This window comes from Andrographis paniculata, unplaced genomic scaffold (genome assembly GCF_009805555.1).
Source record: "Andrographis paniculata isolate CXL003 unplaced genomic scaffold, ASM980555v1 Contig87END, whole genome shotgun sequence".
In the NCBI taxonomy this organism is placed as follows: domain Eukaryota; kingdom Viridiplantae; phylum Streptophyta; class Magnoliopsida; order Lamiales; family Acanthaceae; genus Andrographis; species Andrographis paniculata.
The window spans coordinates 1,639,689-1,667,379 of NW_026137625.1; the positions used below are offsets into that span (position 1 = coordinate 1,639,689).

Here is a 27,691-nt window from a genome sequence, read left to right on the forward strand (position 1 = left end):
AGAAATAAAGTTCAAATGACAAAAATAATCTTATTAGTATTTTATGATATAAAATTAATGATATTTGTATAATATATTGTAAATTGTAATAGTATTTTTAATATTATGTAGATAGTACAATTATTATAAAGGAAAATGAATACTTTGTGACAGACTAATTTGAAAAAATAAATAATTTGTTACGAGACATACCAAATAAAAAAAAAATGAATAGTTTGTTAAGGAACGTGTGAAAAGTATAATATATATTTTTTCAAAATACTACTTTTTCGGTTTTATATGTTCTGTCCATACTGTTGTTTTAGTTGTTAGATGTCTAATGTTTTATTTATTTCTTTTTTGAAAAAAAAATGCATATTTTAATTATATTTTAAAAAACAGACAATTTGAAATAAATCTCTACCTCTTGAATTCAGTCCCTACACAAGTTTTAAAAACACTGCACTCCCCTCTTTTAAAAATTATTGGCATTAACTCCCTATTTTTATCACTTTTCCTATATTGCCCTTGACTATTCCGCCAAACAATCCATTTTATCATTTTTTTCTTCTCTCTCTTCGTTAGTTAGTTTTTTTTCTTCGCGAAGAATTGATTTTTTTCCAGCGTCTGATTTCATTCGCGCGAAGAAATTTATAATCGATGATGGATCTATAATGGATTTCGAATTTAAATTCCAATATTTAGGTTTATTTCACGCGATGGAGAAACGGGTAAGGCGAAATTTTGATTTTGAATGTTATTTTGGTAAGATAATTTTTTTGGCTAATTAAGATGGTGTTGTTAGGGCTTAGGACTGATTCGGATAAATATTTCACTATTTCTTTGATAATTGTTGTTCTATTTGAGATTATGGTTGCAATATTTGGTAACTGAGTTTTACTATGATATTTCGTCAGGATGGTGTGTATAGGAAAAAAAATTGTCTGTGAGGAAGGGGGGCTGTTGCGATTTTCCTGCTAGTTTATATGGGCATTTTTACGGGTACATTTTTCCAGTGTAGTATACTTATATTTATTAATCTTATACCCATATTATTTTATATTGTATGCTCCATTTATTTGAAAATACCTTGAAATTGTTTGTATATACTATGACTACTCATATATGAACCTTATTACTTATTTTATGTGCTTATATATTGGATAATGTTAAAATTTTGTAGTTGTGCAATGGTGTCTGCCGAAAGTAATGAAAATTAGGAATGATTTTGCTGGAGGTTAAGGTTTGTTCTTCATGGTGATGGTGATAATTGGATGTCTATGATGAACCCATTAACTCGGTGTCAACCCATGATATGGATGTGACGCATAACTACTTGCAGAAAAAGATAATTCTTCCCACATCATCTGCCCAACCAAGTTGGCCAAAGAAAATACAGTTTGAATCACAATATGTGAAACAAATTAAATATACTTGTTGTGGTCAACTAGGACACAACCGACGAAGTTACAAGAAGGATTTAGCGTAGATATTTTTGACGTGTTTTTGTGGCAGAAATTTTCTTTTGTTTTTGGAAGATTGTACATTGGCCATAGATTTATGTACGGAACCACTATTGAATGATCGAAAATTTTGATAATATTCCTTTGTATATTACTGGACGTATACAACTATTATGTTGGGGTACATATCAATCCAATCTCATTCTTTCAAAGTAGAAAACAAGAGTATGTGAATTTGAAAAGAAAGTATGTTACAGGTTATTGTAATTATATAAAATATGACCGAAATAAAAGTTATTAAAAATGATAATACATTACATTGTAATTTTTTTATTAAATTTTATGTAATATTTGATGTTCTTTATGTCCCCTAAATACTCGTTACGATATAACATGACTTAAAGTGTACCCCTATCGTTTATCTGAAACTGTATTAACATAAATCAAATTTATTTATGAGGATATTTAACATTTTTAAGGAGTGGCTATAATGAAAATACGAGTATGATGTGACGTTTAGGGAGTATATTTATTAGTATCATATGTATACATATCCGAGTAAAAGTGTGCGCCCTTGTGTATAAAAGTATTTGTATTCGTACACACAAGTATAATTATTGTAACCATGGGTATTTTAACTATCTATCCAGAATTTGTAATTGATTGTTATTGGATCAAACAATTACTACTTGATTACATCACACTCACTTTCTTAGAAGTTAGCGTGCATTAGCCGATATTTCTAAAGTGACTTATAAGACCCCTCATTCATGTATTCAAGGGTGGATGTGAATGTCACTTAAGATATATATGATATAACATATCATGTGGTAAAACATAATAGTAGATATTTTGAAGTTAGTGCATAACTGATGATGCATGATGTTTTTTGTATCGTGATTGTCCATGCAAGCATTTTTCTAAGTAGAAAGAAACTTCCAACAATAAGAAATGCGTTAGAATATATAGTAAGTAAATGTTACGCATGAGACATATTGGACACTATGAGGAACATATTAGTCATTGATGTGTACATAAATATATCAGTATGTATTTTTTAGAAGATTTATTAAGTACACATCTTCTTAATATACATCGAATATGTAAAAAGTTACTTATAATGTCTATTCCTCAATACAAGTATATTAAATCAATTTAAAAAAGTACGTAACTTAATGAAATAGATGAACAAATATCATCATTGGGGGCATGTAACTTCCACTTAGGAGTCTCTCAACGCACATTCATGATTGTGGCTAACTTAGATGGCTATGGTTTGAATAGATAATTGCAATTTCTTCAAATATTGGTTTCTCTCAACCAATACTACCGAAACAATCATTGAGATCATTTGTTTATGTATTCAAGAGTGGATAAGAATGTCATATAAGATAAATTTGACATAACATATGATGTTGTGGATCATGGTAAGAGATATCGATGAATTAGTAGATAACTGATGAGATATGTCTCGGTCCTTACACTTTTTATTGGTTTTGTCAATGTCAGTATTTTGTAAACTAGAAAAAATATCCGCAACGAACAAATGTGTTACAAAGTATGATGAATAAATATTATACACGAGACATATTAGGACTGTGCATACTATAGTATTAGTAATTGATGTATACATTGAACGTGTCCATCGGCGCTTTAAGAACAGTATTGTGAGTACACATTTTTCACTCATGTCGAATATGTATATAGTTACTTATAAAATCTATTTATTAATAAGAGTACATGAAATTGTGTCCGAAGTATTTAAGTTACTTAAATGAGGAATATATGTCATCATTAGGAGTATGTTATTCAAATTTAGAAGTTTCTCCACACTCAATCATAAATTTTTGCACAACGAAGTATATTTCTTAATTCTGTATGTAAGTACCTCTAATACCAAAGGTCATACTTATAGAGAACTACATATGTCATTTGTTAAATTAGAAACTACAATGATCCTTAAAAGTTTTGACAAAATATAATATCAATAACTTATTACCCCCAATTTGGCAACCATATGCTTCTAACCTCAACTGTCCTCAATTCATGCATAAAAAATAACATACAAACCCGATAAATAATATTAGACGGCCTCTGCAGCGTCTCCTGATAAAATGTTCACAACAACTTTTGTTCGACATATTTTGACATTGTTGAATTCGGTAGTTCATCTGCTAAGTTGATAAGTTTTCGTGTTGTATAAAGCGTAACTCTAAAAAAATATGCATAGTAGTAACCCACAATCATGTCTCTCACCTTGGACCTGACAATATTTAAAACAAAGACATAAGTCTGCAAAAATATATTCAACACCGATTTAATTTTATAACATAATTATATGGGTATATAAATTTCTTATAGAAGGATGTCAATTGGAAACCAGAGCACGCTATATACTATTTTTTGTAACAAAAAATGTTTGGAAGCATTAACGCACACTAGTAAAAACAATTAGAATTTTTATAAATCGATAAAATAAATGCATAAACAACCAACAATATGATAGATATATCAACAAACATCTTCAATACTTTAAAAAGTCACTTCACATGAGATATTGACACAAATGGTATTTGAAAAAAAAAAAAAAAAAAATTGAACTCCACCCACCTCATATCGCAACCACTTTATGACAAAATTAAACCTAATAAGATAAAAATGAAGTTAATTCTATATACAATAAGGTTACTTACACTTTAAAATACATCAAAATAATCTATATTTAAAATGATGGTAGATTTTGATTTCGAAGTAAGCTCAATTGGCACCTAAGTTTGTACAAACCATATAGAGGCACATGATAAAGATATAAGAGTATATCACGAACTCGAAATCACAAAACTCAAATATCGATTTTACCAAATGCAAAAAAATTTAACTTAGTTTTTGAACTTCGTTTGGGAGATGAAACCCTTTTCGATATTTTAAGCAGACTGGTTATTTTTATTTTATCCTCTCGATTAGTCTTTGATTAAAAAAAAAAAAAAACTTCTAATACAGTAGCGGTGATGATTTTAAGGATGGTGGTCGGAGGAGACGGTTTGACAATGAGAGGAGAAAGCTTTATGAAGAAAATAAGTGATTGGGATCGTGTATACTTTTTAGGTTCAGTTGTTTTTGTGTGTTATTTTTTTAACCGATTACAATATATAAATAGTAAACTAAAGTACATTACATTGCAATTAAATTTGTATAATACGACAATTTTAGAGTACGTAAGTATAGAATGTAAGTTTACGTAAACTCAACGGGATTATATAATATATTTGTTATATACACTCGTTATTCTAAGGGCAAAATAGATAGTAGGGAGCTATCTGTAAATACTTTACAAAAGTAGAAAGTGCAGTGTCTTAAAATAACATGTAGGGACTAAACTTAAATGTATTTTATCTGACAAAAATTTAAATTAAAGTGGCGCCTTTAAAAAAACTAATTTTTAATTTTTAATTACTTAATTATAATTAAATTAAATAATTATTTTAATATTAATTTATAATCAATTTTATTATTATATAATTATTGTTATTAACATATTTTTTAATTATTTAGCACAATACACTTTACACACGATTTTGAAAGTATTAAAATACTCCCTCCCTCCCATTTCAATTTCTATTTTGTTTTTATTAGTTCCACTTAAATTGACACGTTTCTATTTTTAGTAAAATTTACTAAATATACACATAATAAATATAAATCAATTTAATTAACTTAATAACATATATACATCGCGTAACCCATTCAAAAAATTTTTATTTCTATTTCTCTCCTCAATAAACAAATATTTTTATCTACATAATAAATATATATTTTTATTTATTTGTATTATTTAAAATTTTTTATGCAAAATAATAATCATATTACATATATTTTAAGTTATTGAGATATAATATTTAAAATATGTAAACATATATTCTAAATTTATTTTAATCAATTACAACTACCAATAATATATTACTTATATAAAAATATAATAAAATAATACTCTCTCTTTCCTTAATGTATGTATTTGTTTGTTTTTTTAAGGAGTTTTAGAAATATTAGTATTATATTGAGATCGTAGTACGAATAAAGTAGAAAATGCTAAAATAATCTTATTAGTATTGTGTGATATAAAAGTAATAAAATATATTTGTATAATATATTGTAAGTTATAAGACTATATATTTTTAGTGTTAGTAGAAAGTATTATAATTTAATATTATTAACTAATTAAAAAAGAAATTAGGGATTATTATAAATAGAAGCAAACACACCTAGATACAGACTTTTTCCTTCCCCCTGCAACTTGCACCTAAATTTCCACTTTTTAAAATCCTCTTTCCCTCTCTCTCTCTCTTCCACCGGAAACCTAACATGTTCCCACCCCCTTCTTCCTCCCAACCTCCGACGCACGGCGGCGCCGCCCTCACGCGCTACTCCTCGGCCCCCAGCGCTCTCCTCTCCACCGCCACCGCCGCCGCTGGATCAACCGCTCGCGAGCTTTCCGCCGCCGCCGGTTTCCAAACACACCTTCCTTCCTCTACCGCCCTCTTCTTCCCCTCCGAAATTAATACTTCCGACTCCATGGAGGTCGCCGGCATAAACGACGCCGGAAAGTCGAAAAATAGCTCAGCCAGCGCCGCCTCTTCCTTCCTCGGCGGCGGCGGCGGCGATTTCTCCTCGTCGTCGCCTCTGGTCCGCCGCAACAGCTCCCCGCCGGAATTAATCAATCAGCTCGCAACCGCCGCTCGGAATGACAATCACGGTACGCAATACAATACACACATACATCTCTATCGAATTTTCAATTTCAGTTTTCCGATTTCTGATTAATGCCAATTGTCGCTGCTTGTTCGTTTTGAATTTCACCTGCACATACACATACGCATTAATTTATGTATACACGTACATATACGTATATTTCTCCACTTGACGTAGAACACTGTGTATATATATATATGGAAAAATTATTCATATCTTCCTTGTAGTTTCGAAACTCAATATAAATTTTTTTTATTTAAAAATTTTCATGGAGCCCTTTATTATTTTAAAAAAGTGTTGCATAAATAATTTTACTTAAAAAAATTGCACGCCCTATTATACTTTAAAAAATATTGTATGAAACTTCCGGCATGCAAAAAAATATGGATGGAAAATCATCATCCGATCACATAACAGAAGTTTCATTTTGGTAGAGTTTCATGCAATATTTTTTAAAATATAAGAGAGTGTCATACAAATTTTTTAAAATATAGAGAAATTTTACACAATTTTGAAACCACATGGAAGTTACGAGTAATTTTACCTTTATATATACTCCTCCGTCCGCCTCTAAGGATCAATTTACTTTTTGCTACTTAACATTAAAAATATTTATATATTCGTATAATTTTTTTTGGTATAAATGATAATTATAAGTATTAATAAAAGTATTTTTACAATTTTTTCTTATACTATATTTTGATATAATAATTAATATTTAAATATCAATATGCAAAAAGTAAATAAAATCCTTAGAGCCGGACGAAAATAGTATGTCATATAACATAAGTATTGAATAGTACGTAGGTCCCTTTCAATGACACGCAAATGTTTTTTTCTCACAAGTCATATATACTTGCATTAGTATTGCATTTTAGGTAATTACGTACAATTAGACATTAATTACCATTAATGCTTAATTTAATCCACCATGCATCTTCTTCTTCCCCTTCTTCATTGCATCACAATCACTTATTCTTTTTGTTTTACCAACAAAAACCACAGCTACTTTCTTTATCACATAATTTCTATGTTCAAACGTGTTACATAATTTATATGTACATAATTTGATGTAATTAAAATCAAATTGAAGCTGCCTGACCATAAATAATTTTTTTTTATATTTAATGTAATTTTTTTTTTTTTTTTGTAAGTGTTTGATTTAATAAATAGTACTCCCTCCATCCAAACAATTAGTATACATTTACCTTTGGCGCGAAATTTAAGAAATAATAGTATTTTAATTATAGTGGGTATATAAAAGTAGTGTAATGATATTTTTGTCCTTATTTTTTTGGTATAAAAATAACGATGTGATATAAAGTAGGATCTTTGTGGAAAATAGTGAGGTATTTAATGAAATGGTTACTTTGTAATTGAACGTCCCAAAATAAAAATATGTATACTTTGTAGCGGGACGGAGAGGGTATATTGTAGATAAATAGTATTATAGCTTTAAAAAATATATAAACAGAGTCTTAACTAAGTTAATAATTTCCAAATTGTGAAAATTAAAGTTTGTTTTCTTTTATACCATCTTAATAATAATAATAATAATAATAATAATAATAATAATAATAATAATAATGACTTTTATAAATATATATTAGCTTTTAATATATATTTACTTTTCAAAAGTATTATAAAAACACTTGTGATGTGCTTCGTAGCTTTATTTCAACGTGTTTTTTTCTATTGTAAAATTTATTTAATATGTACTGTCATTAAGTATTGAAAATTCTTTTAAATATTACTTTTTACTCGATGCGCATTTTTAAATAGTGACTGTGAATTCTACTGTCATAAAATATTGCATTAATTTTTCTTACAAGAAAATTGTAATATTATATAGTAAAAAGATTAGAAAAAATAAAAATAATAGTTAACACACAACATAGTACTACAAATATTTACATGTAGTTGTACAAATTAAATTATGAGTAGTATATTATGAATCTAATATTTATACAATTCCATTTACTTTGATAAATAGAAGAACAATATATATATTTAATCTATTTAATAAAATAAAACAGATTAATAAATTGAATTAATTTAAATGCAATTATTTTGTTTCCCCCTTAATGACTAGCTAAATATTAATCATGTCTTCAAAGTTCAAAATATCAGTACAAATTTACGATTATGCCCCTAGACACGACTATAATAGTCTAATTAAATTATATATTTGAATTAATTTTGGGCGTGCCAAGTTGGAAATAAAAAAATTGGCCGAAAAGGGGCTCGCCCACAGATGATCGGGGGCTGAATTAAATGGACGGTCCAGATTTGACATGGGAATATTCCAAAGGGAATCTTTTAATTAATTAATTAAATTACTTCGTCAAATTGGTAAGGTGCGTTGCATTCGGCCAATAGCTGTGGACGTCACGTGCCTTGCAAGTGGCTTCCAAAACCGTCAGTTAGCCCATTGTTTCCCAAACCTAATCCCACATAATAATTTATTTATGTTCAAAATTCTTTACATATAAGTCATTTTTTAACACTTTTTTTTTTATTTTTTAATAACAAATTTAAATTTCAACTGTAACAATCAATAGCGATGCACATTGACAAAATTAGCATCTAAATTCAGGAGCAAAATATTATAATTTATTTAATATTTAACTAATAAATTTAAATAAATAATAATGACAAAATTATATATGAATTTAGATAATTTTGAAGGGGCGAACAAATTGTATATAAATACATAAAAATTAATATTTTTAATACTAAAAAAATTAAAAAAAAAAATTTATTAACCATACTGGTAAATTTGTAAAAGTTACGTGCAAAAGAAACTTTATATATAATTTCGTATTATATAAAGTTTCTTTTGCACGTAACTTTTACAAATTTACGAAATTATATATAAAGTTTCTTTTGCACGTAACTTTTACAAATTTCCCAGTATGGTTAATAAAATTTTATTTTTTTTATAAAATAATATTAAAGTAAAAATTAAAATTTCAAAGATATATGATTTAAAAGTAACATGATACTTTCATTACAAAAAAGTTTTTATTTGTAGAATTTTGAACTTTTTTTTAAAAAATCTCATTATTTTAAATTCAATTTTCTATTTTTTTTAACCATATATGAATTTTATGTGATTTTAAAATTCAAATTTCATTAAATCTTATTAAATCCTTTAATCAAACGGCCCTAAATAAATTAGAATTGTAATGTGCATATTTATAGTAAAGAAAAAAAATTAATATATGTTCAGGTTTTGATTCATTATTAATCACACAAACTGAAAACTTCGTTCATGATATATAAATGTTTTCTATATATTTTTTAACTTTTTATTAATTTTCTTGAAATAATTATAAAAAAAAAAAAATCTTGAATATACAGTACCGACTGAATAATAATCCTTCTCTCATTCAAATATATACTCACTTTTCTTTTTGAGTTATCATCGAAAAAATTCTCATTTCCTTTTTAAATAGAAAACCATTCCACTTTTGTATTGTTTTATACTATTAAAAAAAAAATTAACAATTATTACTCACTTTTATTAAAATTTGTACCCGATCAAATAAGCACACATTTGCATGAAAGATGAAGTAATAATAATAACTGTTTATCCACGCATGTCTACAATAGCGTACAAACTTGCCGTGTTAGTTTAATTAAGCTGAAATCAAATATATTGCATAAATTATATTATTTTATTTTATTTTTGTTAGTATAAATGCATAAATATTTCATGTTTTATTTATTGCATAAAATTTGTCTATGCTAAATTGAACTCATAATATTATTGTAGTTCAAAATTGATGTTTAGATGTAAATACACACTTAATTATTATACAAATTTTATATAAATAGAAGATATAAAATATTTTAAACAGTTCTATTTAAATATAAAATAAATATGTTATAGTTTTTTTTTTGTAAAAATTAGATAATAGACCGTCTCAAAAAAATATTCAATGAATGCTTGATCATTTATTTATTTATTTTATTAAAAAAATTATTTACAATATTTTATCCTTTTTAGTTATATAAAAGATAAAATTATACATAACTCCCTTATGGTTTCGAAACTAAGCGTAAATTTTACTTTTACTTTAAAAATTGTGTGGCGTTTCTTATACTTTAAAGAATGTTCTATAAAATCTCTTTATGGTTTCAAAACTTAGTATAAATTCTCACTTTTACTTTTAAAATTGTATTGTGTCCCTTTATACTTTAAAAATATTGCATGAAACCTCCATCATGCAAAATATATAGATAGGAAATTATTTCCTTCTAACACAAGAGAAGTTTCACGGTGGTAGGGCTTTATGCAATATTTTTCAAAGTATAAGAGAGTGCTATGCAATTTTTAAACTATAGAAAAATTTTACGCTGAATTTTGAAATTACAGGAGAGTTACGAGCAATTTCACATATATAAAATATGCATAATTTGATGTGTGTTTAGAATCAAATATCATATTTAGACAAAAAGAATATTTTGTGCATATTGTTTAATTTAGCACAGAAGATTTATGAAATAAATAAAACATAAAGTTACTAAAACACAATATAGTGTTATATAATTTATCTAAATATATTTATATGGCTTTTTGGATAATTGATCCTCGACAAATTATATATATATATATATTTGAGAAAGTAAAATAGATATATGCTTTAAATTCATGTTAATATAGAGAATTGGCAAAATCTCTATCATATTGACATTTTGTGCACAAATACAAAGATTCAATAAACAATTTTGACAATTACAAATGTTTGTTCACTTGGTATTTTTTACTAGACAATTTTTATAAATATTATTAAAAAATAAAATACATACATATTAATATAACATATATATAACATATACTTTATATATTTATAAAAAAAAATTAACAATTTAATACAAAATATTATTTTTTATATTATCAATACAATTCTTCATACATAGTATTAAAAATACATTCATCTAAAAATACAAAGTGAACAAACACAAAATTTATACGGAATCTTTAATGCATATGCGTGAAACAAAAGTTTGCGAAATCAATCTAATTCTCCCAAACAAACTATCTTAGATTTATCATGTCTAAAGCAATATTTGTACTCTATATAGATATATATATATATATAATTATACACACATATATATAAATACATATTTGATTTTAGTGATATTGATTCGACTAAATCAACACATTAGTAAAAGTTTTCATTTACTACAACATATATTGTATTATTTGAAAATATGTGATGCAGTTCATATTTGTAAGTGTGTTGTAGGAATATTTTTTTATGTTGGAAATCAATGTAACATTTGTTGTCAGGTTATATGTTTTATTTGTATTATGTTAATATAAATTGTGTATTATCTATCATTATATTATGTTATATACGGTATTGAATTATACTGTAACCGCCACCTATATATAAATACATATCTATTTTTTGTAATAAAAATTAAGATTTGATGTATAACAGGATATTCGACAATAATTAGAGACATGGAAAGAGCCAACCGCAATCACATTGAATCCGGAATGAACCAAGGGGTCAATTTTATTACACAACATGAAACTTTTTCTCACAATCCGAAAGAAACCAACACCAATTATAGAAAATCGAAAGATTCTTATATCGATGCAAGCATTGGAGTAAGGGCGTGGGAAAACACCAATCCAATAACATTTTCAATGGTACAAAGCAAGCATGACGATCATAGTAGTCTAAACTCCATGGAATCTCAGGTATTATCTCAAAACACACGCAACGTTATTCAAGTTATCATTAAAATAAGAAACAGTTTTTATGCAATTTGATATCAATATATACTTCTTTGAATTCAAATCGGTGCATAATAATCACTCTATTTAACAATTTTAATTTTTTCTTTTCTTAATCATAGTTTGAAGCTATTTCTTCTTGAAAGCAAAACATAAGAAAAGACGTTTGAAATTTATGGAACTCTAATTTATTTTTCTATGTTTTTATAATAATAAAATTTAGAATTGAAATGACGGGTTGATATAACATAAGGACGTAATAAAAAAATAATTTACGAATGTAATATATTAAGGAAATGAGTTTTGATTTTTAAGGAAAGTTTTCTTATACAAGATTAATCTTAATTATGTTGAAACACTATAATATATCCAATAATTTACAGCTTTGTACAATAAATTTATACGTAAATTTTACATTAATTGTGTCTTAATAACAAGAATAAAATTGTGAATTAGTGCTTTTTTAGGATCAAAATATATTTGTACAAATTTACAAGTGTATATTAGATTATATATATATATATATATATAAGGTACAATTTTGATCTCTCCTGTTCATTCTTATGTCAATTGGGTCTTTTATTTTTAAATTGACGGATTTTGAAATCTATCATATCCATCAAATTAGTTTAATTTAGTTGTTAATTACTATTTTTAAAAATAAAATAATGTAATTGTAATTCTTAATTGACAAATTGTTTAACGTGAAAAATTACCAAAGTGACTAAAATTAAATTTACATTATAATAATTATTATATATTATGTCTCTATCATTTAAAAAAAAAAACGATCTACTTTCTTGTTTGCTAATAATAATAATAATAATAATAATAATAATAATAATAATAATAATAAATTTTCTTTAGTTTTAGCAAAAAAATCACACATTTTTTATTATTTTTTTATTTTTCTTATTATAAAAAGAGTTAGTAATAACAATAATTGAATTAGATTGATATTCAAGAGATCAAAACGATCAATTTTAAAATAGAAAATTCAAATATGACAAATGAGTGAATAAAATGGACAAAAACTATTCTCTATAGGAAAAAGTAGTTGTGATAATGGTGTCAAATTAATACAATTATAATAGCAGTGCCAAATTACCTAAGGCTCCATTTGGTTGGATTATTTGGATTTTATGGTCGATTTAAATGAAGGATTTGAAATATTTCATAATTAAAATGTATCATTGGATTGAATGAAATATTTGAAAAAATACAGTATAAATAATATTTGTAATGTTACATAAAGTTAATTTGAAATTCACAATCTAACTTTATAGACTTCAAATACATACATCACATTTTTCATATAAAATTAATAAATTTAATTAAATCATTTGAAATATCTTTTGACCCAAATCTTCAACCAAATAAACCTAAAATTATGAAACAAATACAGAAAGGGAATAGCTATAATAAAATGCAAAATTGTCAAAATTTAAGACAAATAATAATACAATTGATTCATGATAAGTTTTCAATAGTGACTATAAGTGACACCATGTACGTATGTACGATAAAACAAAATATATCAAGTTGTCCCATAAGCCTCGGCCGAACTAGTGTAGTATAGTGATCGGTTATCAAAAAATCACTTGTTTGAATTCTATCAACGTTTTTTTCGATCGAACTTGTCATCCAAAGCTTCTTTAGGATAGCTGAACTAACTAATGCGGTCCATGTTATAAAAATATTTGTCAAGTTAGATCATCTACACTTGAGATGTATTCCCAAAATATTAGACATAAGAACTTGCTCTAGCGATCAAGAAGATTTCAAACAACATTGTTATGAGAAAACTTAGGAAAATAAAGAAAAATGCAACAATGACACAAAATCACAAGAATTCGGTTACCAAGTTCCACCAGGATGATATACGTCTTGGGGCGCTGTTAAACCATAAATTTTACTATAGAATACGCAGATACATGTTAAAGTGAAAATACATGGATATATATAACCTAGCAAACCCTAAAACCATGCCAATCATATATCTAAATTTAGGATATAATATCCAATCATATCTAAAGCATATCCTAGATTTCAATAAATAATCAGACTTCATATCCCAACAATCTCCTACTTGAAGATTGATTTCATCTCTCACATTCACATTTTACTTCATCAGCAATAACAACATCAAGCCCCCTTCTTAACTCATCAAGGCCAAATGAGGTTGAACACAACTTCAATTCATCTAAGGTTACTATCTTAGGTTGTCTTTCAAAATTGCTTATAAATCGGCTTACTACTCATACTGCACGTGATTTTCACTTCCTAAAGGTATCAAAAACATCATATTTACGCTTAAGAAAATATACACATACCTGTCTTGTAGCGTCGTCAACACGGTGTAGTACTGTGAGCTTCCAAGGGTTGATACAGGAGCTGGTCTCCAAAAGTTCGTATGGACCAACTCCAACTTTTCCTTTTCTAGGTCTCTCTCACCCTTTGAAAATGCCACCTTTTGTTGTTTTCCAAAAATACAGCCCTCTCATACTCCTATATCGACGTACTTAAGACCTAGCAATCTTCCTTTGAAAACGAGCTCTTTTATCCCATTTTCATTCATGTGTCCAAGATGAGAATGTCATTAATTTGTGTCATTATTTATGGCCACGAAACCTATTCCGTCTCGCATGCCTTTCGTCATGTAGAGAATTCGATCTATTATCTCTTAAGCCACCACAATAGATCCTTTGGTTATCTTCCACGACCTAGTTTCAGAAATTATCGTGTAACCTGTCTTATCCAATTGTCCCGCATAAATCATATTCCATTTCAGACCTGGGACAAGCCTCACGTGTTTCAGTCTCCACTTCTCACTATTCGGTAGTCTGATTCGAACCATCCTTTTACCTACAATTTCCAGTAGCTCGTCATCTGCAAGATAGACAACACCAAAATTACCTGCGGTATAGGATTCCATGATTTCTGAATCACTCATGACTGCATGAGTGGAATGAGGCTCCTGAGTCCAAGACTGCTGAGGCTCAGAATTAGCACATCGGAGATCTCCTCCGCTGCGTTTTCCGAAAACCTTATCATTTTCTGCTCACTTTGCACCACCTATCACAAAGGGACCCGCTGTCTAACTCAAAAATTGCATTATTATTCATAATAAATATATAAGCCCATAAATAGATTTGACATATAAACTCGATAAACTCAAATCATAACAACCTAACCTAATAGATAAAATCAAATCTAAAATAACTAAATTTAATCTAGAACTAAATAATTAAAATATCTCTAAAAAGCAACATGCTCCTCAAAATCAAGTTGTGTCACGGAAACAACTTAAGTTTGCAAAAAGAAATCGAAGATAACATAGTCACAACCATCCACCGTGTCAGAATCAGAAATAGTGCTCTCAACTAATAGAAACAACAAAACTCTCATTGGAGTCGGAAAAAACGGGACTTTTACTAGAGTCAAGAAACAACAGGACTCTCAACGGAGTCGAAAACGATGAGACTCTTAACGCAATTGGAAGCAGTGCTGTGCTCTTTATTGAATCGCAACAAACGACGGGCCAAACTCGGACACAAAACTAATGAAAAATAAAATTTACGGATGATCAATTGCAAACGGAACTCAAAATCAAAAGACCTTCGTTGATACCGTAAAATCAAAAACAAAAACAAAAATAAAAAAAAAAAAAATCTTAAATTTTGAAGACTTTCGAATACATTCTACGTTAAAAATAACTACATATAATCTAAAACTAAAATATCTCTAAGAAGCAACATAACCCCTAATTCTATTTTTAAACTCCATGCTTATTATCAACTTCACAATCCAACATAAATATACATTATCGTCAATTATTATCATATGTTTGTAAGAAAAGGAAAAGTACAGTCATATAGAATCTTTATAATCAAATATTGGCCTTTCTCACCTACTCATTCATATATATATATATATATATATATATTTGACTTGTTCACTCAAATATTTCGATTATAAATGAGACCACACATAATGTAATATTGACTCTTTAAATTACATAATTAATAGATGCGTTATGACCTTGAGAGGTCTACTTGATTGATTTTTTTTTTTTTATAAAATTAATTATTATATTCACATTTTTTTAAATAAAAATATATTATTTTTTTTATAAAATATTAAATTACTGTTAAAATAAACTCAAAACACCAAAAAATCGTGTGAATAGAATGGTCTAGATTAGAGCTTTTTGTGTATCAAGAATTTTAATTTTCAAATATTTTCATGCATCTTTGAGAATTACAATGATAGTGAAAGTATAGGACAAAAAAGAATATTTGAGCTTACTTATCGATAAGGATTGCAATTCATTCTAATTCTTCCTACAATTATATATCCTTAATTATTGATTAAGGTACTCATTTAGAAAAGATGTAGTAGCTAAAATTTACCTTAAATTAGAATATCATGCATTGGCATACTAAAGTAAGAAATTAGCTTTTAGCAAAGTCAATCACCTAATATGATATTAAGACTAAATTAATATTATTTTTTTTATGACGTGGGAATCCGCAGCTGCTACTCGAGAGTGCGCACCGGGTAAACCCCTGGTCGAACCTAATACCCTGCAAACTAGATTTTCTTGACCACCAAATGTGCTCGTGTGGATGTAATTATATACATATATTTTTAAAAAAAAAAAAAGAAGAAAGACAAAATTAACATTAACCCTAATCTCGATTTTCTTGACTACCAAATGTGCTCATGTGGCTGTAATTATATATTTTTTAAAAAAATACTAAATTAACATTAATTTAGTAAAAGTAAATATACACGCCAATATAAATTTTTAAAAATAAAATTACAGACACACGAGCACATTTGGTAGTCAATAAAATTGAGATACTCACTCTAATCCCAATTGTGTGTTCATAGGATGAGACCTCTTCATTCGATTCCGAGGCCTTCCTTTCTTCAACTATGTTGGTCATGAATAATAGGAGAGTAATGCATAATGTTTGGTTAATCAATTGTATATTTATACACTGATGGCTGAAGTTGTCAATTAAAGATAACATCGAATGTAAGAAAGACAAACTCTATACACGCAAACGAAATATAGGGATTTTTCAGAGATGACTAACACTCGGAATTTAACTTAGAAAAATATGAATTTAATCATATGTTTGTGCTAATTATCAATCTTGTTAATTTTATAATATTTTCTTAATACCTTTTAATTATATACCATGCAAAAATTATTATTATTATTATTATTATTATGCAAGGTATAAGGGCAAAGTACAACTGAGAAATATATTGGATAATAATGATAATTGATACAAATATACGACTAAAATTGCATTTTATATATATATATATATAACCATCTACTCATAAAGGGTGTGTTCATTTTGTTTTTTTAAATGAATGTAATTTTTATGTTAGATATGAAAAATTATGTTGGTAATATAAAAATTAATGTTTTATATTAAATTGTTGACTCTTGTGAGTGCATAAAATATGTATATTATATATATTGTATTAATATATGTATATCTTGTATTTTAAAAAAAAATTACGGGGAAGCGTTTCACGGAAAAACACAAAATGAACAAACCCAAAATTTCTAGTATTTCTTGTAGGTTCATTTCTTACAATTATAGCTCTTCATTAAGCTTCATAATATGTCATGTTTTTGAATAAAATTTTAGGGTCTACTTATTTTATGTTTTCAATTGTTTTATAGGTTTTGGTTTATTTGAGGACTAATATAAATTCATATGAGAAAATAATGTTTTCATGTGATGTTTTGAATTGAAAATAGATTTTACCTATTCAATGAAAATTAGGTATTTACTATAATATTTTTTAGTAATAAAATAAAATAAAATAGCTTTGCCTTTAAACAAAAGGGGGTATGAAAAGAGAAGCAAGTATTCACCTTAGTTGAATGCTTTGCTGAGTGAGCACATAAATGTATCACAATTTCTTTTATGCAACTTTACAGATTTATCCCTCATTCGACGAAGAATCTTAGTTATTCATCGAATAAGATATGCATACAGCAAGTTTCATCCATTCAAGTTATTTAAAATTTATCGATTCTTCTCTTCTTGTTTTAATTTGATCCTCTTTTGTTGCGAGCAGTTTCAGTTCAGCTTGGGAATGCCATCAATGGAGAATCTTGTGAATGTCCCGAAAGACTCGATTCCCTGCAAGATTCGGGCAAAGCGTGGTTGTGCGACACATCCTCGTAGCATTGCTGAAAGGGTAGGGTTAAAACTCTCCCTTATCTCATCCATAAGTTATCTTACTTCGACTAAATTTAATTTATTATCTAAGTGGAACTTCTATTAAAAAAGAAAGAACATCACATCTAGGTTTTATACATTTGGCGCGATTAGGATTAGGTATTGGGTTAAATATTTGCAGCATATATGCATGCACCTTAAAGAATAAGAAACAAAAAAAACTTTTAATTTATCTAGGATTTTCGGGTTTTAGGATTTTTTTATGTGATGTTTTGAATAGTAAATAGATTGTAGATGTAATATTTTTTTTTAGTGAAAAGGAGATGTTTTCCATAATATTTTTCAAAATACAAACAATCAAACCCCAGATTTTCAACGATTCTTGTGGGCTTAAATAAGGTAGGATTTGTAGATTCAAAGCAACAAATGCATGCACACATTAAAGGAAAATTAAATAAAAAGATATATATATATATATATTATACCATATGGTAAAACTAGCAAAATTTTTAGGGTTTGTTTGTTTTGTGAGATTTTGGAAAAGAAATTTTTTTGATGTGAGGTCAGGAAATTGTGTATGAAATATAAAAATAAAAAATGTGTAATATATTAATTTTTTTAAAAAAAATGTGGAATCAAAATTTGAAAGAACAAAGCCTTAGAATATATTTACATAGTTAATTGTGTGAGTTTATTATAAAATTGCAGGAAAGAAGGACAAGAATAAGTGGAAAGTTGAAGAAATTGCATGATCTTGTTCCAAATATGGATAAGGTATTTTTAACATTCTCTTGAATATATATATATATATATATATTTTATCCGTCTTCAATTTTATACTCAATCAAACATGTGTTCGCACATTTTAACAAGAATAGGTAATAATTAGTAATTTTATTTTTTATAGTAAAAAAGATACCATCTTTTACTAAAATAGAGAAATAAGAATTTTTTTATTATTGTCTAAAAATAAAATAAGCATACATTTGAATGACGTAATATATGAATGTGATCTTCACTTATGTGCACTCCAATATTAGTTCTAGGTGATCATAACTATATTCCACGAGATTGCAAATTTTTTTATATAAGATGTATTTGGTTTTAAATTTTTATCTAAAATAGTGATTTTTGGTGATATTTTACCAAATAAAATAATATTTCTTCCGTCATACAAATATGTGTTTATTTGACCGGGCACGAGTTTGAATAAAAGTAAGTAATAATAGTTAATTTTTCCTTTTATAGTAAAAAAAAATACAAAAATGTAATAATTTTTTACTTAAAAAGGAAACGAGAATATTTTTCAATGATAACCCAAAAAAAAAAGTAAGCATAGATTTGAATTACGGAATGAGTACAATATTTTTATAAAGGATCACGAGACTTGCATATCTGTATATACCATATCTTAAAAATAAAAAATAAAAAATAAAAAACAAAGTCATAGATAGAAATTTTCCATAAAGGAAAATATGTAAGAATAAGGAAAGGTAGATAAAGGATAAAGAAAATTTAGCTAGACAATGATGTATATTTGTTTGGTTATGATTTCAGATTAATTTGAAATGACCCCTTGATTTGAGTTTTTATTTAAATAATATTTTGTTGTAATATTTTGTAAGAAAAAATAATGTATTTTTCAATTGAAAATGTACGGAATGAATAACGTTGATTTCAATTTGAAATCACAAAAAAAAAAAACACACACACTTAAAGTTCTACTCCCTTAATTGGTCTCATAACAAAGTATCCATTTTTCTATTTTAGTATGTCCATAACAAAGTATCCATTTCATTTTCTTAAAATATCTGTACTATTTACCTATCGTTACAAATATCTTTATAATTTACAATATATTATACAAATGTCATTACATTTATATCACACAATACTAATAAGGTTATTTTAGTCGTTTCTACTTTATTCCTACTGCATCCCAATATAATATTAATATTTCTAAAACTCCGTGAAAAAAGGAAATGGATACATAGTTATGAGACGGAGGGAAGTATTTAAATTTATTAAACTAAGAAAATAAAATCATCAAGTAATCATATTACATACTAATAAATGAAAGTGAAATAGAAAGTTTCAATAGATTTTGAAGTGTCTTGGTTAATTGCAGCAAACAAGCTATGCAGACATGCTGGAGTTAGCAGTAAAACATATAACTACTCTTCAAAACAAGGTTCAGGTCAGTGCCCCAATTTTAATTTCACTCCTTATCATCTCTTCAATTTATTTTTTAACTATATTTTTTAATAATATAAAAATTTATATGTGGAATTGTAGAATTTTGATTTTGGTAGCATTTTTACTTATTTACTACTCCATCCATCCGTCCGCCTCTAAAGGTCACATTTACTTTTTGTGTTATTATACTTGACGTTAAAAATATTCCTATATTTGTATAATTTTTTATACAAATGTCGTTCTATCAGTATTATAAGACACAAATTGAAGTATTTTTGCAAATTTTTCTTAATTTGTACTGCGTTTTAATATAATAATTCATATTCAAAAATCAACACGCAAAAAATAAATAAGATCTTTAGAACCGGACGGAGGTAGTAGTATTTTATTTTCTTTCTTTTCTCAAATATCATCAAATCAAATATATTTATTTTATTTTTTATATTATATTAGAAATTAATTTTGCATTTAAAGTATCAAATCAATATTTATTTATAGAACTATAACCATATTCAAAATTTTTTATGATTAAAATTCAAATTTTCAACCAAACACATCTATAGTATATATATATATATATATATAAAAGAGAAGTTATTGTTAGATTGGATAGGGTACTCTTTTTTGTTTCATTTTAATTTTACATAGGTTTTGTTTAAATAAGAGTTTTATGGATTTTGAAAATAATATAATAAGTTAGGTATTTGATTGAATATTTTATAAAAATAAATAGATGTTTGATTTTTTTATTATTTTAAAAACATTTGTCATTAATGAACAATGTCAAATTTTAAAATATATATTGGTTAATAAAGACATAATTATTATTTTTTATTTAATTATTTAATTATTATTATTAGTATTAGTATTATACAATAAAATTAAGGGTGACTATAAATACTTTGTAGTTCTAACATACATACTTGTGTAGAATCACCTACATAAAGTTATTGCCTAATTTATCACTATATATTGAATTGTTAACTATTTCTTGTGAGTAAATGAATATATGTTATATGTATGTGTTAATATGTGTTTGTGTCATTTTTTTGTAATATTTATCGAAAATTGTATCACCTATAAAAATTGTTGGATGTACAAACCCTATGTTATTATATTACGCTAAAATAGCAACAACAAAAAAAATTATAGTTTTCAAAATCTGTTGAAATGCCCCTGGTTCTAAAATTATGTTTTACCTCAAATAATGTTGCAAAAAATATCATCTTCATTAGTACTTAACGTAAATTGTAACATATGTGCTTAAACTGCAATTATTATTACAAAATCATATACTTCATAACATAAAAAAATATTTCTTCTTCAAAACAAGTATAGAAATCTTTGAATTATCGTTCACAATGTCTTCTCTTATTAGCTATAATTTTTTTAATAGTACTCAAAGTTCAAATGCGTCTTCTACGATTTCCGTTAAATATTAACGGATGGAGTATTTTTTGCAACATTATCTGAACTACAAGTAGATAAAACGGAGATGATCTTTTCAACAAAATTTGCAATCCACATATAAATATTTTGCTATTTTGCCTTATATTAAAAGTATAAATTATGCATATTTCAATTTATGTTAAAATTCGTAAAGGATACTCTTATATATATATATATAGGGAGGGAATTACATTAGGGTTTGGGGGGTCAATTTTTTATGATTTTTTTAGTATTAAAATTTTTAATTTTTTATGTATTTATATACAATTTGCCTCCTCAAAACTATCTAAATTCATATATAATTTTGTCATTATATTTATTTAAATTTATTAGCTAAATATTAAATAAATTATAATATTTTGCCCCTCCGAATTTAGATGCTAGTTTCGTCACTATATATATGTATATACATATATGATGTTATGCTTTTTAAGAATTGTATAGGTGAATTTATCTTAAATTGATTTTTTTTCCAGAGACTGAAAGACGAAATTGAATGTTGTACGTGTGGATGCAGCAATTTATGACAGTTAGTTCATAGAGACTGTAATATTTTATGTGTATCAAATTAATAATATTGTATGCATTAATCGAATTCAAGCATATAAATGTATAAATACATTTATATATATGCATATGTTATGTATTTTTGGATTCGAAATGTTTTGGAGAATGTACCGTGTACGTATGTATGCAAATAGGCATGTAAGAACATTTCGACTCTTCTAAATTGCGGGATTTTTTTTATAATATTTGTTTAGGCAAATTTTTGGAAATTTTTGAAATTTTAAAATTTTAAAAATAGTAAAAGAACAGTATTTTATTTGATGTTTTATAAAAATATATATACATAGTTTGTGATACTTTTAAAAAGTTAAATAGTATCAAGTATTCAAAGTTGTTAGATAATCATAGCAGAATAATAATATCGATAAATAGTCTGCATAGGGAATTGTTAAAAAATGAGTTTGTTTTTATTTGTGGTTTAATGTTGTATTTTAATTTTTTTATTATTTAAAATTAAATAGTAATTTAAATGTCATGTTTTTTAAAATAAAATAATATATGTTTATAAAAAAAATTGTGAGAATTATATAATAATGTAAAAAATAAAATTAAACTCTAAATAAATTGAATTATACTTTAGGATCGGTTTGATTCAACAGGAAGAGAGACCGGAGAGATTTTAATGGAGAATGAGAGGCAAAGGAAAAAATAGAATAATAAAATTATAATAGAATATTTGATTAGAAGAAAAAAAATTAAAAAGAAAAAGAGAAGGGAAATAAATGGAAATTAATATTATTTGTATTTGGTTAGAGAGATGGTGAAAAAAATTATAATAATTTTAATATTATAACCTTATAATATATAAATAAAATAAGCTATAATTGGGTCCCGGATGGCCGGGTGGTGTAGGGGTTGGACTTGTGATCCTGAGGTCATGGGTTCAGTTCGACTAGTGTGTCTTTTCCGTCGGACCTGATTTGCAAGGTATTAGGTTCGGCCGGGGGTTTACCCAGTGCGCACTTTCGAAAAATTGATACCGTAGTCCGGTCGGGCAATCTGGAAGCCTCCCAAAGATCCATTTCTCAATCCATCTCCGGAAAAAAATCGACGTAAGGTTGATATTCATGTTCGATTAGTGATCTCCAATTTTTGTTCAATTACTCCATTGATTGATCAATTTTGGTGAAGGAATTCAATCTTGGTAAACTTGGTGATGGAGTTTGTATGTTGGGGTTGGTGATCATAATGGAATTCTAGCTCCAGCTTGGCTCCAGGTGTTCTTCACGAAAACAAACCTATTGTTTGTTCTCTATTAACTATTTCAATTCGAAAATTTACTATTCAAATTTCAACTCAAAATCCGAATGCCCAAACAAACACGTAACACACCTTCAATATTTAACACAAAATTTTAATTTTTTTACATTAAAATTGTACTAAACAAACATATATTGTTGGATTTTTGTTCCTGGTTCGACCCGACTCGATCCAACCATGCCCAAACGGACTCATATACTGCCAACCCGACCCGGTGAGTTCAAAATTGGATTTAAAATCTCGCTCAAAATCGATTTCTCCTGTTATCTACCTATCTGATCGCCGTGATAAAACATAACGAATCCCTTTTCTAGGGCGCTAATTCATAAGTGGTTTGTTCCTATCCCATTATTCTTGCACCATGTTGGTTTAGCTTCCTTTATTCTCGTGGTTCTTTATCAAATTTCTTCTTTGCTATATATATTGGTGGGTTCGCTGGTTTTGGGTGAGAGCCGAGAGGTAGAGATTAGTCGCTTAGTGTCGATTCTTTGTGTTCTCCTTTACTTGCTCGCCGGAGTTCTGCCGGTTCTCCTTCCCTTTATGTTCCTTTTGTTTCTTGTGGGATTACGGTTTCCTTGGTGTCGAAACACTAGACTCCTATGTGGTGTTGTCTCGTTAAAAAGCTTGGAATTGGCGCAAGGTGTGATGTGATTTGAGCCTAGCTACCGGAATTTTCTCATAATTTGTTTGATTATCGCAATATTTTACTTCCTTTCAATTATTATAGGGTAAACTGTTTTTTTTTTAAGTAATTGGACTCCCTTATCATTTTAGTCTTGTAAGTGAGTTTGTCGCAAACTAATCCAATAAGTGAAAATTTTTCGCTATTTTAGTCCTCCGGCGCCGGAGATTCCCACGTGGCTCGCCGGAGGCCACGTGTCCGCCAGGTCAGCGACACCGGACACGTGGATTTTTTTTTTTTTTCATTTTTCTTAATTTTTAAATTTTTTTTAAAAAATTATATTTAATTTTATTTGCCTTTTTAAATTTTTTTAATTTGGTCCAATTAAAAATAAAATAAAATTTACATGTCCGCCAGGTGTCGCTGACTTGGCGGGACACCTGGCGGACACGTGGCCTCCGGCGAACCACGCGGGCGTCTCCGACACCGGAGGACTAAAACAACGAAAATTTTCAATTTATGGGATTAATTTGCGACAAACTCTACTTACGGAATTAATATAAGGGTGTTCAATTGCGAAACTAAAAAATAATTTTTCCATTATTATATTATTCTTATTAATTGGTACTAATAATAGTCTTGTCTTAGTCTCGATATTAGGGGAATAAATTCCTAACATATATATTTTCTATTAAAATATCACAATTAGTAGTATTGCTTTAGAGCTATTGCCGTCATTTGTCTGAGTCATAAATGGGAATAAATTCCTAATATAAATTTTTTCTATTTAAATATCACAATTAATAAATAGGAAATAGTTTTGGAAAGTCCATGGACCCGAACACCAGATGGACCCACGCCGTTTTGATTTGTGGAACCCATTGAGACCACGCATGGATCCTTGGGCTCCATTTAATTATGGTATTTTACTTTTCTTGTCTCCAGATATCATTTTATTTATCCACTAAATTAATTGAATACAAAATTAAAAAAATATATATAAATGTGTTTGTCCAGTAATCTCAATTTTGAGTTTGAATTTTAGATAATAAAAAAGAATTTTGAATTTTAATAATTATTTAGCGTGACATATAATGATTTTTGATAAAATATTGTGAAAGGAAAATTAACTTTTAGTATTATATAAAAATAATAATAATAACTTAATTTGATATTTTTTAAATAAATAAATAAATAATAAAAATTTTTAAGAAATCTTCAAACAAATATTTCCTCCATTGCTTCCTCCCGGGTCAGATGACCCATTTGGCGAGGGATACGGTATTTTAGATAGTAAAAATAAGTAATTTATTAATAATAAATGATAAATTATAATATCATTATATTAATTTTTATATGAGAAGCGTTGTTGATATTTTAAATATTTTTAACATTATATTTTAATAAAAATATATATAATATGGATATTATTTTTTAAAGAATAAAATTTTATATAATACAAATAAATAAAAAATATTTATTTATTTATCATTATATCATAAATTAGTTTTATAAAAAAAAAAAATAGAGAGCTTTAAAGGTAGATAAAAATATTTGTTAATCGAAGAAAAATAAAAATAAAAAATTTTTTGAGTGGGACCTTTGTAAGAGGTTAAAAATGTAATTAAATTAATTTATATTTATTAAATGTATTTTAAGATTAATAGTTTTCCAAAAATGGAAAAGAATTATCTTTTGTGGAACGGACAAAAATAAAAAATGAATTATCTGTGGTAGGACGGATGGAGTACAATAATATAACTCTTTTACTACAATTAAATACTTCATCGATCTCATATCAATTGTTATACTCATTTCGTCTCAATTCAAAACATTTTTTTTCACCATTTTTGTCTGTCTCGTTCAAAAATATTTTTTCCTAATTTAGTAAAAATAATCATATATTAATACCAAAATATCTTTAAATTATAAGAATATCATTGCATATAGTGTTGGTGTGTTTCAGCGTCGACCCACACCCAAACCCAGATCCGACCTGACCCGGTCCGACCCGAACCAGAACCAACCCGATTTGTTTTTTATCTCCTTAAATCAGAACCGATCTCTCCCCCATTCTGTTCGATCTTTTGAATCATTCTCTCATCCGTTTCATCATTCACGATGCTATCCCTATTTCTTCGAAATTGATCGAGTCCGCCTGGGTGTTGATAAGGTAAGGTTGTTCCCAACTCTTTTGGGTTCTATCCATCCATCCCTCATCTATATATATGGGATGGGATTTTGGGAGAAGAGTGTGACGAGTTCGCTATTCTGTTCTGTTATATGAGCGTCGAACCTACTGCCTTAGCCTATCGACTTCTCTCGTTACTTTTCCGTCCTGATACTGCATGTGCGAGGAACACTATGGGGTTCTTGAGTTACTTCGTGTTAGGAACCACCGCAATCGACACCTTTGCGGGTTACCTCGTAGGATGACTTGGAGTTGGCGAATGAGTGGCTGCGATCTGAGCCTATTTTACTGATTGTTCAATTTTTCTTTCAATTCTTAATATATATTTTGTATTATATTCTTAACCATCGAGTTTTATCTGCACTAATTATTTGGCTGAGAATCTGTGCAGATCACCCAACGTTCAGGAAGATCGAGAATCCCAACATTGGTATCAGAGCAAGGTTAAAAGTTGAACGCGGGTTGAATTTGCAATCCTAGGTGCAAACAGAAATTGGTAAAATTTGCCCTAATCGGTAACGGATGGCTAACCCTTGAACTTCTATGTGTTAGATAATATTTGGGTATTCGTGATTGTTTATATATGATTAATTGTGTGAATTATTCGTTAATATGTCGTCTTTTTCTTCTTTCAATATTGCACCATTCGATGGAAAAATTGATTTTTCGATTTGGTAACAAAAAAATTGAAAGGACTTTTAATAACTCAAAAAGTTTCCAAAGCAATTGATGGTGATTATAATGCGTTATTGACGGAAGAGAGAAAGACTAAAATAGATTAATGTGCTTATTCTCTGATTATCTTGAACTTATCTGATTATGTGATTAGAAAGGTAGGAAAACTTGATTCTACGAAAGAATTGTGGGAAAGATTAGAAGAGCTTTACATGGAAAAGTCTTTGTCAAACAAACTATTTTTACTTGAAAATTTTTTCCGTTTTAAACTTGATTTGAATCGAAACGTTGATGAAAATTTAGATGTTTTTACAAAGTTAGTTCAAGATATAAAACAAACAGGCAATAAGAATATTGATGAATATACCCCTATTATTCTTTTGAATGCAATTCCTGACTCTTATTCAAATGTTAAGTCTGCTATCAAATATGGCAGAGATAGTATAAATCTTGAAACTGTCATGAATTGATTAAAAAGCAAAGAACTTGACTTGCATGCAAATAAAAGTAATAAACATGCCAGTGATGAAGTGATGTTTGCTAGGAGTAGGTCACAAGTTAGAAAAAACA

The 27,691-nt window shown here is 27.4% G+C and overlaps 1 protein-coding gene across 1 annotated transcript; it reads left to right on the plus strand.

The window, feature by feature from the left end:
- The first annotated feature begins 5,681 nt into the window (after positions 1-5,681).
- LOC127242529 (transcription factor bHLH128) lies at positions 5,682-22,537 on the plus strand. The gene is made up of 6 exons (XM_051262087.1): positions 5,682-6,192; positions 11,645-11,910; positions 18,058-18,180; positions 18,870-18,935; positions 20,290-20,358; positions 22,283-22,537. The coding sequence occupies exons 1-6, from the start codon at positions 5,802-5,804 to the stop codon at positions 22,331-22,333; spliced, it is 966 nt and encodes a 321-aa protein (XP_051118044.1). The 5' UTR covers positions 5,682-5,801; the 3' UTR covers positions 22,334-22,537.
- The last annotated feature ends 5,154 nt before the right edge of the window (positions 22,538-27,691 follow it).